General features: G+C 36.3%; 1 protein-coding gene across 1 annotated transcript in view; it reads right to left on the minus strand.

The window, feature by feature from the left end:
- STIM2 (stromal interaction molecule 2) overlaps positions 1 to 18,617 on the minus strand; it is a 165,419-nt gene that overhangs the window by 24,546 nt on the left and 122,256 nt on the right. Inside the window, exon 4 of the mRNA XM_066280375.1 lies at positions 1,284 to 1,395. Coding sequence (XP_066136472.1) covers positions 1,284 to 1,395 — 112 coding nt within the window. The remainder of the gene's footprint in view (positions 1 to 1,283; positions 1,396 to 18,617) is intronic.

An 18,617-nucleotide genomic window follows, 5' to 3' on the forward strand; every position in this document is an offset into this window, starting at 1 on the left:
AAGATAACATAAGAAAAATAACAAGAGTTCCTCATAAACAGGATAACATATATTAACTCAGAAAACTTTAATCCCATTTTAATACTCTATATCCTGTTGGTTTTAACTTAGGAACTCATCTTATTTAAAAGCAAAAACTGTATCTTGTTTAATTCTTGTCTTCTTTCTAGCATCTAGTTGTATCATGAACACAGAAGATATTCAACAATATGCATTTGTTAAATTGTCTCTTATCCTCATAATTTCATCACTATAGTCATATGCACTGTAAAATCTGAAATACTGATGTTGATGTTCAGAATACATTTAAGAGAAATATGAGAACTTTTAACTTGATCCAAACTACAAACTTCAAATCAACAAAAGCCATGTATTTAAATAGAGTATGTAAGCAAATGGATTAGAAATACAGTGTGTATGTTTCATCATGTATACTAATTGGGCAGTAAAAAGGCACTCAAGTCATTTTTTGAATATGGAAACAACCCAGGGAGGAACGAAACATAAGCAATCTTGAAAGGGTCAAATTCTGGTAGAATTATTGCAAATTCGAACATTTAAATCTTTTAATATTATCAAATCAAGTAATGGAGACTTAGAAAATATAATTCAGAAAGCCAGTACCAATTAATTCCAGACATATAAAGGATAAACTAGCATCCTAAACTCTGGTATCAGATCTATATGTGTTCAAATGCTGCTTTGGGCAAAATATTTAACTTCTCTCTGACTTGGATTTTTAATCTGTAAAATGGGGATAATAACACATACTTCATTTTAACCATGAAGCTTAAATGAGATAATATAGACTGCTTCTATGTAATATGCACTTAAAAATGGTTGCTATTATTTACATTTTGTTCACTAAACTTCATTTTTTTAAAGGTTTAATTTATGGCCAATAATACTCAGTAGTTATTAGTAAAAGAATGCCAATTAAGAAGGGTCTATAAATTAATCCATTCAAATCAATCTTTTCATAAAGGTGGATCTGTATCAAATGAATAAATTGTGTTTTTTTAAAATATTTACCAGGCAATCAGAAGTTGGCCCTTTGATATTATCTAAAAAAAGATATAGCTGGCCCATCTTCTAATTCTCAAAATTACTTTCCTTGGATATAAATTTTTTAAAAGGTGTATTGTTTAGACAAGAAAAACTGATTAATATTTCCTTTGAGCTCTTAGCCACAGAAGTAACTTGCAGATTTGGCAATGCAAAGGAACATATAGCATATAATGTTCCATGAGTGGAAAAAATACTTTGGGATGATCAAGACTCACCTAGGAAGTGTTGTTCCTTTGACATTGTTGTCTCTAAAATTCTTCTCATACTGGGGCAGTTCAACAAATTCTATCAACCACTGAAGCGTGTCCTCAAGGGTCCAATTATGAACTACAAGAGATAAAAGGGGAAGGCATATTTTATACACACCTGCCTTCAAGATTTCTATAAATTACATCTATCTACCTATTTAAATATCCATAAATAAACACACACATATATAACTGCTATAACTTCAGAGGAAATAAAGATGTTAGATTGATTTTTTCAATTCAATTCAATCAATGCTATGTACTAAAATGGTGTTTATAATTCTGTGAGAGCTAAAAACATTAATACTTACTCCTGCCCTTAAGAGCTTACAATCTAGAACAGAGAAAACACATAAAAGAGACAAAATATTAGCCTGGTTAATTTTAAAATAAGCACCTATGCAAAGTTTGTGCAGGATGAAACAATCCATTATTTCCCTAAATGCAGAAGACTTAAAAGATATATATTTATTCCTCATCTTTCCACATAATACAGTAAACCTTCTTCTGAGTATCAGGCTCTAGTCAAAGTACTGGGAATATGGTAATAAACAAGAGTATAAGTCCTTGCCCTCATGGAACATAAATTATTTTGGGAGTAGGGAGGGACAATTTACAAAAGGAAAAAGAAAGAAGGGGAAGATTTTAGATATTGATCAGCTATTAAGGGAAGGAAAGATGTCAGAATAAACCTCTCTGAAGAGCTGTGATCTAAACTGAGACCTAAAACTGCAAGGAGCCAACCCTGCGATCATCCGGGTGAAAGAATCAGACAGAAGGAAAAGCTCATTGAAAAGGCCCGGAACTAGCTGCGACTGAGAGGTAGAAGAAAGCAGTCAATAGAGTCCAGATCATAGAGGATTTTCAAAAATTCTGAATATTTTTCTAATTTCAGTAAGGATAAAATAATCTGTGCTTTTAAAATATCAGTCTTCAAAATGTGGAGAACAGATTATATAAGAGACAAGATTTAAAACAGAGAAATAAGACAACCTTTCTTTATGTATCTGTCCAAGCAAAAGAGGCTACTGCCTTGGACTATGGTGCGAGCAGAGAATATGGTGACATGTGGTCTGATTCAGGACATATTCAGGGGACAATGCTGTTAGATATGCTTATCAAATGGATGGCGGTTGATAGCCAAAGAAAAGACCCCACACACACACAAAAAAAAGGACAAGGCATGGTGCTACTAACTGAGATAGGAAAGACTGGCAGAGTAGACTGGACAGGCAAGTAGCAGCAGGTGGCAGAGATTAAAAGTTCTGTTTTTAATATGTTATGTGTAAAGTATGTATTAGATATTTAAGCATAAACAGTTGCAGTCAGATATACAAATCAGTAGACATATAAACAAACAGCTAAATATAAGAAGCAACTCAGATATTTCTATTTGAAGAGTATGAAGGACAATGATAGTTCATCCAAAGGAAACGCAAATACACTTGAAAAATAAAGAGCTCTATATACTCTGCATTTAATTTAAGGATTTTGGAAAACAAAGTGCTTATTCACCATAGAAAAGGGCAAAGGGAAGTGAAGAAAACAAGTGTGCAATAAAAGCAAATCTGGGAATCCATCTGTGTAGAAATGAATGTGGGAAAAAAATCTTCCTGAGATACTACAAATAATTATAAATTCATTTTTGCAAAGTTTATTTTTCACAATTTGCCTTTTTTCATTAGAGAAAAGCTTAAATAAATCACTAATAAAAATAAACAAAAATCATTTTAAAATTTCATATGGTAATTGACACTTTTATATCGAGACAAAGCTTTGACTATTTTTTTCATGTTCTCTCCTTCATGTGTTCCTGCCATACGCTTGGACACGTGCCTGAGACTGCTGTATCAATTTAGCCAAATAACTTAGAATGCCAGCCAAAGATTCAGGTCCTGGGAACCTTCCACTGAATTTAAGTAGCCCTTTTACTTTTTTCTTCCTATTCAAGATGAACTAACTGCATTGAGAATTGCCATGTCTTGTCTGCCAAGAAATCAACAGTGCCGCTGCACCTCACACGCCCACACAAACCTCTGCCAAAAGACAGGATGAGATTCTGTCATTTCTAGGCTGTTCAACTAACTAATCAACAGCAAAAGTCCCTAACCTAAACACACCAGAACATCAAAATCTTCCCTGAATTAATCCCCAATGAGCCAGGACAGAAAGAAAAATCAAATGAAAAATAATAGTTAAAATTGCCCAAATCCTAGTTTTATTCTATCAAGTACATTGACTATTTATTAGAGTGGTTCTAAAGTAACCTCTTTACAATGAATCTTGACAACAAAATGCTAATACAGAGCACACAGTTTACTGCGGGGGTGGGGGGGGGGAGGTGATGCCTGTCTCGTGCTGCTTGGTTTCTTCAGTGATACCTGTGTAAAGCTTCACCTTGCTTCTCAGGACCAGGGTTTGCATTTTGTCTAGCCTTTTCTACTCCAATTATACCAGCTGTCTTTTAGTTCTTAAGACAGATCATTCTATGTCCTTCCTCAGGGCCTTGGTACATGCTGTTTCATCAGTATGAGACCCTTTTCTCCATCCCTGTGACTCATCTTCACCTATTTATTGAGTCTTCATATCTCAAAACTTTCAGGGGGAACCTTCTCAAACATTGCTATAGAATCATATATCACTCTGTACTTCTTATGCACAATTATATTCACTTGTATATTGTTATCTCAACAGGTTTAATCCATTAAAGCATAAGCTTCTTGCTCACCATTCTATCCCTAGCACTTGGTACACAAAGGGTGTTTAACAAATTACTTATTGGATCCTCTTGAATAAATGAAGCAGAACATGTGTAACTGACAAGTATTATGAAAATCTATTTTCACATATTTTAGTGAGGAGACCCTAGTAAACAAATAAAAATCTGTATAAGCAACTCTTGACAGCAAAAGAGTTATTCACTTAAGAATGATCTGGTTCCTTATTACCAGCCTCTCACTGCTTTCACATGTGCTACTAAACAGCACCTCCACCAGAGGGTAGGCAAAGAAAGATAGGCTATTCCTTTAAAAAATATATTTCCCTATCTGTAAGGCTACAGAAATGCCAGTTTCTATCATTTTAATATACTGTTTCTGCAATGAATTCTGGCCAGTGTTATAGGTTGGTGTCTCTCAGTGACCTGGGGCAATTTATTCCAACAGAAGGAACTCTGGAAGGAGATCTGATTCTAGTTCTGTTGAGCTACTGATTCACAGTGACATCGCAGTCAGGTTATTTAACTATGACTCAGTTTCTGAACACATAAAATAATGAAATTGGGCTAGACCATCTTTAAAATTCATTTAAATTCTCTTTCTATGGTTCCATTATAACAAACAAGAATTGATATTTAAAATATTGCTAAACTGTTAGCCTAGAACAGTAGGTTATAGAATAATGAGAGGGGAAAAGTAAGAACTTTCAGGACAGCGGTAGAAACTGTGCTAACATTTACAATATGTTTATTACAACAGGGTATTTGTAAACATTATTTCAAATCATTATTGCAGTAATCCTTTGAAGTAGTACTTTTATCATCATATTGATCCTAAAAGTGTGTGAGAGTAAAATTCTTAATTAGCTGTAACCAATTAGTAAATGATCTACCCAGGTTTCTGACTAAGTCTGTTTCTAGAGTTGTTAACCACTGTGCAATGATACTGCCTCTTTAGACTTAGGTTAGTGGTCTTGGTAATCAAATCAGGCACTATCAGTAGACAGTTTATGCCCCAATCATACGTCCAGCCATATTCTCGGCTTCCTGAACGTACCATATTCCTGTATGCCACTTCTTCAACCTAGAATGATTTTCCATTCTCCTTCCATCTTTTATCAGGCTTGCTTTTCCTTAGCCTTTAAGACTCACATCAGGAACTCCCTCCTTCAAGCTTTCCCTATCCATCCATTTCCAGATTAGAGTTGTTCTCCTTTGTGTCTCCTGATCACTGGCACATGTACCTGCCACAGAATTTACCAGATACTCTACTGCAACTGTCCATGCCGGTCTCACCTCCTGAATGAGGAGTTCCTAGAGAGCAGGAACTTGTTCTTCTGCCTAAGACAGTGATTACTAACACCATAACACCACATTCATTTCATATCGGGGTTTACATTTTTATGATACACTTTCACATATATTTTCATTTACTCCCCCACCAACCACATTTGATAGCTGTTCTTTCTATAGTCTATACAGAGTAAATTGTTTGAGTGGCCAAGTAGTCACATAATCACACATTTGTAGCAACTAGGAGAACTAGAATCTAAACTCTACTTTTCTGACTCCAAGTTCCCTGCCAATATAGGTGGCTCCTGATTTGGAACAATAACTCATTGTCCAAAACTTGAAACACATTTTCTCTTAGAAACAAATCTTACAGACATATAGCACCAATAACAACACAAGAGTCAATCTTTATATATGAGCCATCTGTTATAGGTAACTGCATTAATGGATTCAGAGTTCCACTAGACACATCAGGTCCACACTATGGCTTTACGGAAGGCCTGGAGATAGGAAAACAATTGCTCAGTGATGCTATGCCAGTGCTTCATCATGGGGGTGACTCCTGTGACTTATAAAGGGGCTCTAACAGACTGAAGGGCAAGATTACAAAGAGCCTGGGATTCAGAGGCAAAGGGGCAAAGAAGATGGAGGAGGACAGGGGAGAGTGGGGACAGGATGGTGAACAGAACCAAATCTCCAAGAGACAAAGGGATGTAAAGATGCAGGATGTGTGGGTGGGGGCACACAATTATGGATTTCACAGGAACAGACGAGGGATCTCCTTTTCATGAGCCCACTTCCTTGCTGTTGTCAATAAGGCTATTTCTACCACAGAAAAGGATGTCCGTGCTTCTGTACCAAAATTGTTTCCCTTTCTCCCCCTTCCTCCTTGCTACTGTCAGTACCACTACTGACATAATTATCTAGGATGCTTGGAAAAGATGAAAAGTGATAACTAGAACTAAGGGAAAAATGATTTAGACAGTATGAGGATCTGTAGAGATGGGGAGAATAAAGAGAAGTAACGGCTAGAAACAGCCAGCATAGAGACGTAAAGAAACTGGCGTTCCTGTGGCAGCCAGCTGACACAGCCTTCTAAAGAACAAAGGAGTTCCACATAGGTACACCCTCAGTGGCACAAACAAGGTTTTAATTAGAGAAGAGTGATCTCTCCTTCCCCTTAATTCCTATAGTACTTACTATTTCTATCAAATGGCATATCCTATGTGCTGCCTTATTTTGTAAATATTTGCTTCATTACATCTTATGGTCCTACTATATTATATAGCCTTCCATAACAGGTACCATGCAGCCCAGCACGAAGTTGCCATTTAAGAATTAGCCAAATGTACAACTGACTTTTTTCTTCCTTACAGGAAGAACGTGTTTCAATTGTCTACTTCTCTCCCATAGTTGTGTGAAAGACAAACAATACTATTTTCATGATATCTCACTTCAAAGCAGCACTGGAAAACCCTAGACTCCAGAGCAGGATCACAGGGACCTACACAGCACAGTGGAGGTTAGAAGGTGCCAATGCATAGCTGCGTGTCCGACAGTAGGATGAAATAAGAATTTGTGTGTGTCTGGTCCACCTCTGCCTTAAGAAAACATGATGGACACAAATCAGTGTAAAACAAACTTCAAGAGATTAAAATATCCATATTTACTTGCTCCCTTCATTTATAAAAGGCAATCTGATAAAACCAATGCGCCCAGTGCACTTAGCCATATACTTGTATTAAGTTACAGGCCTAAAAATACAAAACAGCTTAGTGAAGTACCAACATATAAGTTTTCATCTGTTATATTTAATATAAGTACATGCTGTCCTAAAAACCTTCAAAAGTAATTTGTGAATTCACCTACATACTGCGGGGAAAAAACTAATTTCTAACTAAAGTATTAGCATGCATGTAAAGACATGTTAATAATAGAAGTAGCTAGTATTTTGTGAGTATTTGACAATTTCCAGTAACTGTGTGAAATGCTTTTCATGAATTATCTCATGAAATTCTTTCAACAGCCTTATGAAGTAGGTTTAAGAAGCAATGTCATAATCCTGGTTCACAGATCAGGAAGCCAAGGCTCTGAAAGTATGAATAACTTGCCTGACTTCACACACCAAGTAAGCAGTGGAGAAAGGACTCAAAACTATGTCTGTTGACTTAAAAGTTCCAACTCAATCATTAAGCTCCTCCTCCTATGTTTTGCTGGCACGCTGAGAAAATTTCCAAATACAGCCAGACTCACCATCCATTTTGTCAGACTTTGGATATAATAGACATACCACTACATTTATTCTGCATTTCATTTATTAATAACGCTCCTACTAGTTTTTAAAAGCTGCTATATCCAAAATTTATGATAAGTAACCATTTGTAATGCTGTTCTTAATGTTAAGAAAGCCACTAGCATAACTACTATTTTAGAGAAATAAACTTCTGATCTCCTAATACAGTACTATACTGTTAGATATGGTACAGTTAAATATACACTCCTTTTTATTAAAACAAGAAAACATCTTATAGTACCAAAGGTTTGGTAAGGTCAGGGAGGAGAAAGAATAAACATTAATGAAAGTAACTATATTTAATGTAGGCCATATGAAATAGTTACTGGAAAAAAGTCCTATATTTTGAAGCTTCTCTGATATACACACTAAAAACTATTCACAGTTTGAAAAATATATGAATTATAGGCATATTTATATGAAGTATTGTACAGTGTGTCCGTAAAGTCATGGTGCACTTTTGACCGGTCACAGGAAAGCAACAAAAGACGATAGAAATATGAAATCTGCACCAAATAAAAGGAAAACTCTCCCAGTTTCATACCTATTCAGTGCAGTTCGATGTGGGCTCACGCACAGATTTTTTAGGGCTTCTTAGGTAGCTATCCCGTATAGCCTCTACAGACTCGTCACTGACTGATGGCCTACCAGAACGGGGTTTCTCCACCAAACTGCCGGTTTCCTTCAACTGCTTATCCCATCCAGTAATGTGATTCCTATGTGCTGGCGCTTTGTTATAAACGCGCCAATATTCACGTTGCACTTTGGTCACGGATTCAAATTTAGCGAGCCACAGAACACATTGAACTTTCCTCTGTACTGTCCACATCTCAACTGGCATGGCCGTGGGCTGCTCCACTGTATACACGGTGTTACGTCATCATCTGCGCATGCGCACATGCTGCCACATCATCCTACAGAAACTGGAGGGTTTTCCTTCTATTTGGTGCAGATTTCACATTTCTATCATCTTTTGTTGCTTTCCTGTGACCGGTCAAAAGTGCACCATGACTTTACAGACACACTGTATTCTAAAATATGGGTTGGCATAGCAGTATTCACCACTTTTCTAAATTCAAGTTCAACTGAGAATTTCAAGTTATTCTTTCTTTTTTTTTTAAATAATTTTATTTTTTAATGGGGTGACATCAATAAATCAGGATACATATATTCAAAGATAACAAGTCCAGGTTATCTTGTCGTTCAATTATGTTGCATACCCATCACCCAAAGTCAGATTGTCCTCTGTCATCTTCTATCTAGTTTTCTTTGTGCCCCTCTCCCTACCCCTTTCCCTCTTCTTTTCCCCCCTCCCCCTGTAACCACCACACTCTTATCAATGTCTCTTAGTTTCACTTTTATGTCCCACCTACGTATGGAATAATGCAGTTCCTGGTTTTTTCTGATTTACTTATTTCACTTTGTATAATGTTATCAAGATCCCACCATTTTGCTGTAAATGATCCGATGTCATCATTTCTTATGGCTGAGTAGTATTCCATAGTGTATATGTGCCACATCTTCTTTATCCAGTCATCTATTGACGGGCTTTTTGGTTGTTTCCATGTCCTGGCCACTGTGAACAATGCTGCAATGAGCATGGGGCTGCATGTGTCTTTACGTATCAATGTTTCTGAGTTTTGGGGGTATATACCCAGTAGAGGGAAGTTATTCTAAAAGGCTTAGAAGTCCTCTTTACAGAGACAGACATACTAATCACAGAAAAACGCCTTTAACCTAAGGTTCAATTTGGCAGGGATTTGACAAAAAGCAACTTGAACTACATGTAATATAAACATAAAAAATAACTTTATAAGATGAAAAAGTTTAAAGCCTTCCTCATGTCACCTTAGCTCAACTTATAGATGCTGTGGCCTCACCTCTGAGAAAGCCTCAACATGATCAGCTGCTCAGCACAGTCAAGACAAGCTTATGTTTAGAACGTGAGCTCCTCGTTTGCACACTGGTCAGTGGGATATGTCTCTGTAACACAGACTAAATTCCTGCAACATGCTATATTTGGACACTTAAAAGCCACAGTCTGGATTCGGGAAGTCCAGATATTAGTAAATGTACCAAAGAGAAATACAGACTTTCTTTCATGAGCTTCTCTAATCTTTTATTGTGTAAGAATTACATACAATTTTTAGGCAGACTAGGTAAATGTTGGTAAGTGTCTGAACATTCAAAACTTAAAAATTATCAGGGTGTTCTCCTCCCAACAGTGATAAAATGGTCACAAAGGGAAGGCATTACTACGTTTTCTGTTGTAAACTGCAATCTTATTACCATTAAATATAGTGTACTACCAACACCTACTTTTATGAAGATGGTTAGAGATAATAAAGACATATCTTAAATACAGAAATTGGAGAAGCACTGAGGCTCAAAACTATAGGACTGTTCTGAAGATTAACTAACAAAATGTATTTGGAAATGACTCAGGAATTGTAAAAGTACTCTACAAATGTGAATTTATTATTGTCATAAAATAAATATTGACTCAGAAATTTTCTGTCATTAAGGCAATTCAAGGAATACACTTTATAAATGATTCAACAGGAGGGGTAATTCAAAGAAAAAAAATAAAAAATTTAAAAATTAATGATTCATCAAAACCAAGGAATTCATTGGCCATAGGGAACTAAATGTTTAATCAAGTTTTACTGAATATCTTATGTTGTCATTAAAGATATACAGAGATCACCTTAAAGACAGAGTGGCTGACTCTCTGGTTACTCATCCTTTCATTTTATACTTGTCTTTAGCCACTTTCTTCATTAACGGGAAAAGTAAACCACACTGAGCTGAGAATAAAAAGAATACCACACATAAAATAAAGGTAAGTTCTTTAAGGGCAGACCATCTTTCTTATTCATTTCTTTATTTCCAACATGTTACACAATGCCAAAAATATAGCAGGCACTCAACAAATGTGGAATGGCAGCTACATCTTAGGAACTCAATTAATACTTGTTGGGTGAGTGAACAAATGACAAATGATTAAATTAACCAAAGCTGCTAGAAAATTGCCACCTTCATTTCACTCTTTAGTGGCATTTCTAGACAAAGAAATAAAGTCTTTTAAAAGTACAACAAAGCTCCATAAAATTGAAAGGATGCTGTTTTTCAAAGAATTTATGTTTAACAACAAAAATTCTACTTCTAAATTATAGCTTTACAAATGTTTCCTTTAATTTTCTGCTATTAAAATTATCAAAAATGCTCAATTTTTTATTCTCTTAGAATTTGAAAATGTCTTCAAGAGATTTTCTGTGCAAGTAACAGGGATTATTATTATTTTTTTTATAATTTTATTTTTTTAATGGGGTGACATCAATAAATCAGGATACATATATTCAAAGATAACAAGTCCAGGTTATCTTGTCGTTCAATTATGTTGCATACCCACCACCCAAAGTCAGATTGTCCTCCGTCACCCTCTATCTTGTTCTCTCTGTGCCCCTCCCCCTCCCCCTTTCCCTCTCCCATTCCCCCTCCCCCCCGTAACCACCACACTCTTATCAATGTCTCTTAGTTTCACTATTATGTCCCACCTACGTATGGAATAATACAGTTCCTGTTTTTTTCTGATTTACTTATTTCGCTTCGTATCATGTTATCAAGATCCCACCATTTTGCTGTAAATGTTCCGATGTCATCATTTCTTATGGCTGAGTAGTATTCCATAGTGTATATGTGCCACATCTTCTTTATCCAATCATCTATTGATGGGCTTTTTGGTTGTTTCCATGTCCTGGCCACTGTGAACAATGCTGCAATGAGCATGGGGCTGCATGTGTCTTTACGTATCAATGTTTCTGAGTTTTGGGGATATATACCCAGTAGAGGAATTGCTGGGTCATAAGGTAGTTCTATTTTCAGTTTTTTGAGGAACCACCATACTTTCTTCCATAATGGTTGTACTACTTTACATTCCCACCAACAGCGGATGAGGGTTAAACAGGGATTATTTTATTCAGTAAATATTTACTGAATACATGGTAATTACCACCTAGCAATGGATAAAATAAATGTAAAACATTAGAGTCAAGGAATTATTGCCAAGACTAGCAGAAAGCTTGATGTGTAAAAAAAAAATAAATAAAGTATTGACTTTAGAGGGAGTCAACAAATAATGAACACAAATCCCAGTTAATAAATATTTTCTAAAGGGTATAAAAGCCCAGCTAAAAATTTAGTTTTCACACATTGCCACACAATCACCAGGTAAGAAGAGACATTACATTCCAAACTTAATGGAATGGAATGCTAGTTTCTTATAGAATAGAAAAAAAATCACTGATTCCAAAAGATAATTTTACTCATGAAATTTGTTTGATCTGCAACCTTTTCTAGTACAATTAACATTTAAAAATCTAACAGTTCACAAATACTATTAGCAGCATTTACTGGGTATATACCCTCTTCCAACTTAGGCTTCATTAACTATATCCAGTAGTATTTGAATTATTATTAATTCCAAAACAACTTTCAGGAAAACTTCACTAGTTTTGCAAATACTGACACAGTGACCTCCCCATTCACAGGGGATTTTGTCAATAGCTAGAATTATGTGAGGAAGGACAAATGTGAATAATGTGCTTCAATAATAAAAATTAAATCATAAAAAAGACTCAACAACACAATGACACTATATAATGTTCACTCAGACTTTCCAAAGTTTTTTCCAATTTTCAAATTCATTTCAAAACCTTTCAATTGTCCATCAACTTAAAGAGTCCACAAAGGGATGGGAAGATAGGTTAACAGAGGCCAGGATGGTAAGATAGGCTAACAGAGGCCAGAATGTGTCTAATGGAGACCCTGGGTGTTGACTCTGAAAGCAGCAGTCCATACAAGGCAGTCTAAATAAGGTAACAGCCCAATAGGGTCAGGAGACTGGCTATAAACAGGGAGACTGAGCAAATAAGAAAATATATTGATGATAACAGAGCTAGGTTCTCCAGTCAGTGAAAGAAGTTACAAATAAGGAAAGATGTTAAGTAAGAATTAATCCAGTAGTGCTGTTATCAGTGTAAGCTTATAACTTTTAATGTATATAAAGAAATAAATATAGGGATGTTTCTTAACTCTATCCACTGAAAGAGCCTGACACAAAAACACATCAGTAGCAGTGAACACACCTAGTACACAAATATTGGTTTCTAAATACTGTACCATCTCTACTAAAAGTATCCAGGAATCCTTGGAGAAAAGTTTGTTTACAGAGCTAAGAAATAATCCTTTTGTGCTAGAAAGTAAGTAAGGGTTTAAAAAATGATAAGAGACATAAAAGAATATAGAAATCAGCTTGAAAGGCTTCTCAGTAGCCAACTGTGGAATATCTAAAGCCTTGAAATAATAACAGCAAATTATAACCCACTGAATAAAATAGGAAGATAGAAATCTAGGAGCCATACTGATATAAAAACAAATGAAGAAGACCAATCTTCAGAACAATCATAGGATTTCCAATATCTGGCCCTGGCCAGTTGGCTCAGCAGTAGAGTGTCAGCCTGGCATGCAGAAGTCCTGGCTTCGATTCCTGGTCAGGGCACACAGAATCACCCATCTGCTTCTCTCCCTTCCCTCCCCCATCTCTCTACCTCTCACTTCCACTCCCGCAGCCACAGGTCAAATAGTTGGTTCAAGTAAAGTCAGCCCTGGGGCTGAGGATGGCTCCATGGCCTTGGCCTCAGGCGCTAAAATAGCTCAGTAGTAAGAAATTGAGCAGTGTCCCAGATGGGCAGAGCATCACCTGGTAGGGGCTTGATGGGTGGATCCCAGTCAGGGCACATGCAAGAGTCTGTCTCTGCCTCCCTGCCTCTTACTTAATTTAAAATGTATGTATGTATGGACCTGGGGTGGCGCAGTGGATAAAGCGTCAACCTGGAAATGCTGAGGTCGCCGGTTCAAAACCCTGGGCTTGAACCACATACGGGAGTTGATGCTTCCAGCTCCTCCCCCCTTCTCTCTCTCTGTCTCTCCCTCTCCTCTCTTAAAAAAAAAAAAAAAAAAAAAAAAAGTATGTATGTATGTATATGTATATGTGTGTGTGTATATGATTTTCAATTACTATTTTCAAGATATGTCTGTTATCTCCCACCACCTTCAAAGGACTCTGTTTAAATCTCTTCCTTACAGGAGAATGCAAATTAATAAACAAGGAATGATGAAGTTTGAATAACTGCAATCTGGCAACCATCAGAGTAATAATTCAGGCAAGAAACACCCATGGATGTTAAAACTAATGGGTAAAATGATATGAGGAATGTGATTTTACAAAGTCTCCAAGATTCTCTTCATAAAAATAATATGTATTAATTATAAAGGTGGGGGGAAAGTAATTTTATAGTTACTGAAATGTGGCACATAATATCTTAATCAAGTAATCAAAGGTAACAAATTCTACCAATAGTAGGACAAACTGACACCATGTGCCACTCAGAAGAATGTAAAGAAAAGAATCTTTTCTGTAACAGTCTAGCCCAAAATGCATGACCTGGATCTAATCATATGAAAACCTCAAACAAATCCTAATTTAGTTACAATCTACAAAATAACACTTTTGAAAATTAGTGACCAAAGACATGCAAACCCAGGAGATACTAAGAATTTGTTCTGGGTTAAAGAAGAATACAGAGCTGGACAGCTGGGTGTGATGCATACTCCTGGATCCTTTGGCTATACAAGCTATTAGTAGGACAAACAGCAAAATTGGAATGAGGGTCTCTGAACAAAGTGTTGTGTGATAGCTATTTGTTGTGGTCTTACAACTTTTCACTAAATTTTAAACTCAATAACGAAAGTAAAATTTAAAAAAGAAATATTTTAATTCTTTTTCAATTATGTAGGTATAGAGTTCTAATCATTGCTAACCTCTCTACTACTTTGTAGCTTGTGGTTTTCTTCAAAAAAGTATCGTGGCCCTGGCCAGTTGGCTCAGCGGTAGAGCGTCGGCCTGGCGTGCGGGGGACCCAGGTTCGATTCCCGGCCAGGGCACATAGGAGAAGCGCCCATTTGCTTCTCCACCCCCACACCTTCCTTCCTCTCTGTCTCTCTCTTCCCCTCCTGCAGCCAAGGCTCCATTGGAGCAAAGATGGCCCGGGCGCTGGGGATGGCTCCATGGCCTCTGCCCCAGGCGCTAGAGTGGCTCTGGTCGCTGCAGAGCGACGCCCCGGAGGGGCAGAGCATCGCCCCCTGGTGGGCAGAGCGTCGCCCCTGGTGGGGACGTCGCCAGGTGGATCCCGGTCGGGCGCCGGGTGGATCCTGGTCTGACTGTCTCTCCCCGTTTCCAGCTTCAGAAAAATACAAAAAAAAAAAAAAAAAGTATCGTAATCTTTCAACAGTAGCAACAAAAAGCAAACACTAGGCCCTTATTAGCCATCCAGTACTGTTCTAAATTCTGTATATTCATTAAGTCATTTAGTCCTTAATACAAACCTTAAAGGTGTGTACTATTATTAGCTACATTCCTAGATGGTGGAGTTCAGAACTGAGAGATGAAGGTACTTGCCCCAGGTCACAAATCTAATCAGTGTTACACAGAAACGTGAACCCAGACAGTTAGTCGTGCTCCACGTTTACTTTGGGATACTGGGGTTTCTCAAGATATCAGTGTCAAAAGATGAGAGGCCTCAGTGATTACCAAGTCTCATAACCCATAAAAAATGTATTTGTTCAATATACACATAGTACCAGTTTGCTAAAATGTAAGATTAAATTCACAGTATTAGAAAGCTTCTAGTATGGATTCATGAGGTTTATCCAGTTAAAAACTAATAAACTATTATAAAAACATTTATAATACCTTTTGAAAACTAGACTTTAAAGAAAAACAAACTTTTCTCTTGACTTAGGCTGCATGCAGGAATAATCGAGGATTTTAGTATTCTTTTTTAGAAATGTAATTATGTTTGGGTTAAAATATTAAAACATTGATATTTTAGTATTTCTCTACTTTTATGGGCTGGAGTTGAAATAACCTTTTTCATGTCTGTTTTGCTTTTTCTAACTGTCTAGTCAACAATTCAAGTTCTACTCCTTACTATTTCTTTGTTCTCTTGCATCTGACTCAGTTCCCAGATCCAGAAGTGCTTTCCTGTTTCAACTTTTTGTTGCAGGCCCCAGTCATCCCAATGGGAAAATAATTTTGCTCACTTTGGTGAAAGAGTGTTAGAGACAAACCAACAAATTATTACTAATTAAATTCAGAGTTCTTAAATTATAAATTGCTGGCCCTACCAGGTAGCTCAGTTTAAAATGCTGTCTCACTACACCAAGGTTGAGGGTTCCATTCCCGGTCAGGACACATACAAGAATCAACCAATGAATGCATAAATAAGTGGAACAAATGTTTTTCTCTCTCTCAAATCAGTAAGTTAAAAAATTATAAATTGCCATTTCTCGTATGTGTTTCTCATGAAAAAAAAAAACACTTTATATCTAGTAAGTAATGTTATTTATTTTCATGAAAGTGTTGGCAAACCAAAAACAATAAAAGTGATCTCTAAATCTTGCCTAACCAATTTATTTGCAATATAAACAAATTCTTATATTCTAGAAAACAAATACCATAGTCATTTGTAGTTTATATGTGCCTTCAGTCTACAAACACTATAATATATTGTACTAATTTTGTATATCAGAGAATTCTGTTCCTTGTTTCCTATTAATGTAAAGAAAAATCAAAGACAGTGATAGTAATATCAAATTAATTTTTGAAAAAATACTACCCAAATTTTTCATTAAAAATGTAAAAATAATATAGTACTGTAAACTATAAAACTACCATTTCTTAAGGTATCCTAGGACATATAAGAGTATTACTTTTTCTAGAATTGGTAACAGCAAGATATTAGCTATATCCTATAATTCAATAAAACTTTCTGTAATTTCATAAAGGAATATCCTCCTAGACAATTTGCTGAATTCCTTTATAAACTTCATACTTATTGTTTCTCTAATATTATATTTGTTTTTACCTATTGAGAAAGACTTACTTGGCAAAAATTCACGAGTAACTCAAATGATAAGAATTCCAGGACAACATGATAACACAGCAGTACAACAAACTTCCACATCCTCAAACATACAGTAAAGTATAACAGTAACCGGGAGCAGTAATTGGTATTCTTACATATTACTTAAGTATGATGAATACTATTTGCCTTTAGGGGATATTTAGGTCATATGTCAATAATCATCTATTCCCTGAATATACAAGTAGTTGGAGGACATGTCATTCTCAAAATTTTCAAACTCAAAATGGACAGCACTTGATTTCTGCCCTCAGATTCACTTTTCTGCTTCTCTAATGATGCTTTTAAAAGTACCTATGTTCCTCTTATACAGGTTAGACATGTCTGGTGATCCTGGGTGAATGCAGCCAGGATTTCACCTTGTCAAAGTAAAAAGTGCTGTACAGTAGTAAAAACCCTAATAGCCAGGAAGATTTTGGAAAGAGGAGAGGTTGAACAAAATTTACTGATATAGTTTCTAGTGTTGAAGACTATATTAGCTCATTTCATTAAAATACCAAAATGGGATTTAATAAGACAGTTATATTTGGAAAATAATCCATTCAATTATCATACGAGAAAATCTATTTCTAGTCCAGAAGTTTTAGAGTGCAAGTGTCAAGAACATAAAAGGTTTTTCTGAAGGAGCAGCTATATGTTATATCATGTGACTCACAAATCCACCCCTAGATCCAGAATAGTCTTTTAACCTTTTCTTCTAGCTGTTCTTCTCAAAGTCTAGTTTCTCTTACACATACATTTGTTAAGGCCATTCGTGTGCTAGGTGTCCCCTCTCTTTTTTTCTGAGACAAGGCTCAAGATTGCTAGGGAGAGGAAACCAGGGGAGAAAGTTATCACAGTACTCCGCCTTGGAGGCCACAGCGATAGGTCTAGGGATGGCCACATAACGTAAGCCAGTTACTCCCTGAAATTTTCCTAACTAGAGCAGGTAGGAAAGGCTCGTTTCCCTTTGGTCATGATCTTGGGAAAACATAAACCTAAAATTTCTGGCAGCCACAGGGCTAGTCTCTAGGAAATGCAGTAGAAAAAGAAAAAAAGCAAAATCCAGAAAAAAACAAAACAGAGAGAAATACAAATAACCAAAGTAGATGCAGCCCCCGAGTATATACGTATACCGTCCCATTAAATAAGGACAGTTTTTAAGTTAAGATAGTTTGATTTTCTCACCTGGGTCATTCATTCTATTAATATACAAACATGTTGTACTCTTCCATCTTTTAGAAAATAAAATCTTCCTCCACATCAACCCTATCTTCAGGTATCAGACTTTCATTTCTCTTCTCCATCCTTTGAAAGTCAACAACATTCACTATCTTCACTTCCCCTTTAATCCACCCCAATCAGACCTTCACTTCCACCACGATAGTGCAACTGCTCTGCCAGCAACCTTCACTGCTACTTTGTCAAGCCAATGGTGAGGTCTCTGTCTTCATTTTATTTGAATTTCTTTTTTTAAAAAAATTTCTTCTAATTTCATTTAGAAAATTAAATTTAATAGAGTACACATAGGTTTCAGGTAAGTATTTCTTCTATAATATTTGAACTGTTGTTTATGTTGTGTACCCATCAGCCAAAGTCAAATCATTTTCCATCATCGTGTATTTGTCCAGAGCTCTCTACTCCCCTTCACCCCAACGTCCCCATACCACTCCACTTTTATCTGTCTCCATGAGTGTCGTTGTTTTATCCCACCTTTGTGTGAAATCGTACAGTTCTTAGCTTTTTCTGACTTACTTATTTCATTCAGTAAAATGTTCTCAAGTTCAACCCATGCTGTTATAAATAGCACAATGTCATCATTTCTTATGGCTGAGTAGTATTCCATTGTATATATGTCTCACATCTTCTATATCCAGCCATCTATCAAGGGATAATGGTTATTTCCATGTCTAGTCACTGTGAACAATGCTGTGATGAACATCGGGGTACGTGTCTTTGCGTACCAATGTTTTTGA

The sequence above is a fragment of the Saccopteryx bilineata genome, chromosome 5 (assembly GCF_036850765.1).
Source record: "Saccopteryx bilineata isolate mSacBil1 chromosome 5, mSacBil1_pri_phased_curated, whole genome shotgun sequence".
In the NCBI taxonomy this organism is placed as follows: Eukaryota; Metazoa; Chordata; class Mammalia; order Chiroptera; family Emballonuridae; genus Saccopteryx; species Saccopteryx bilineata.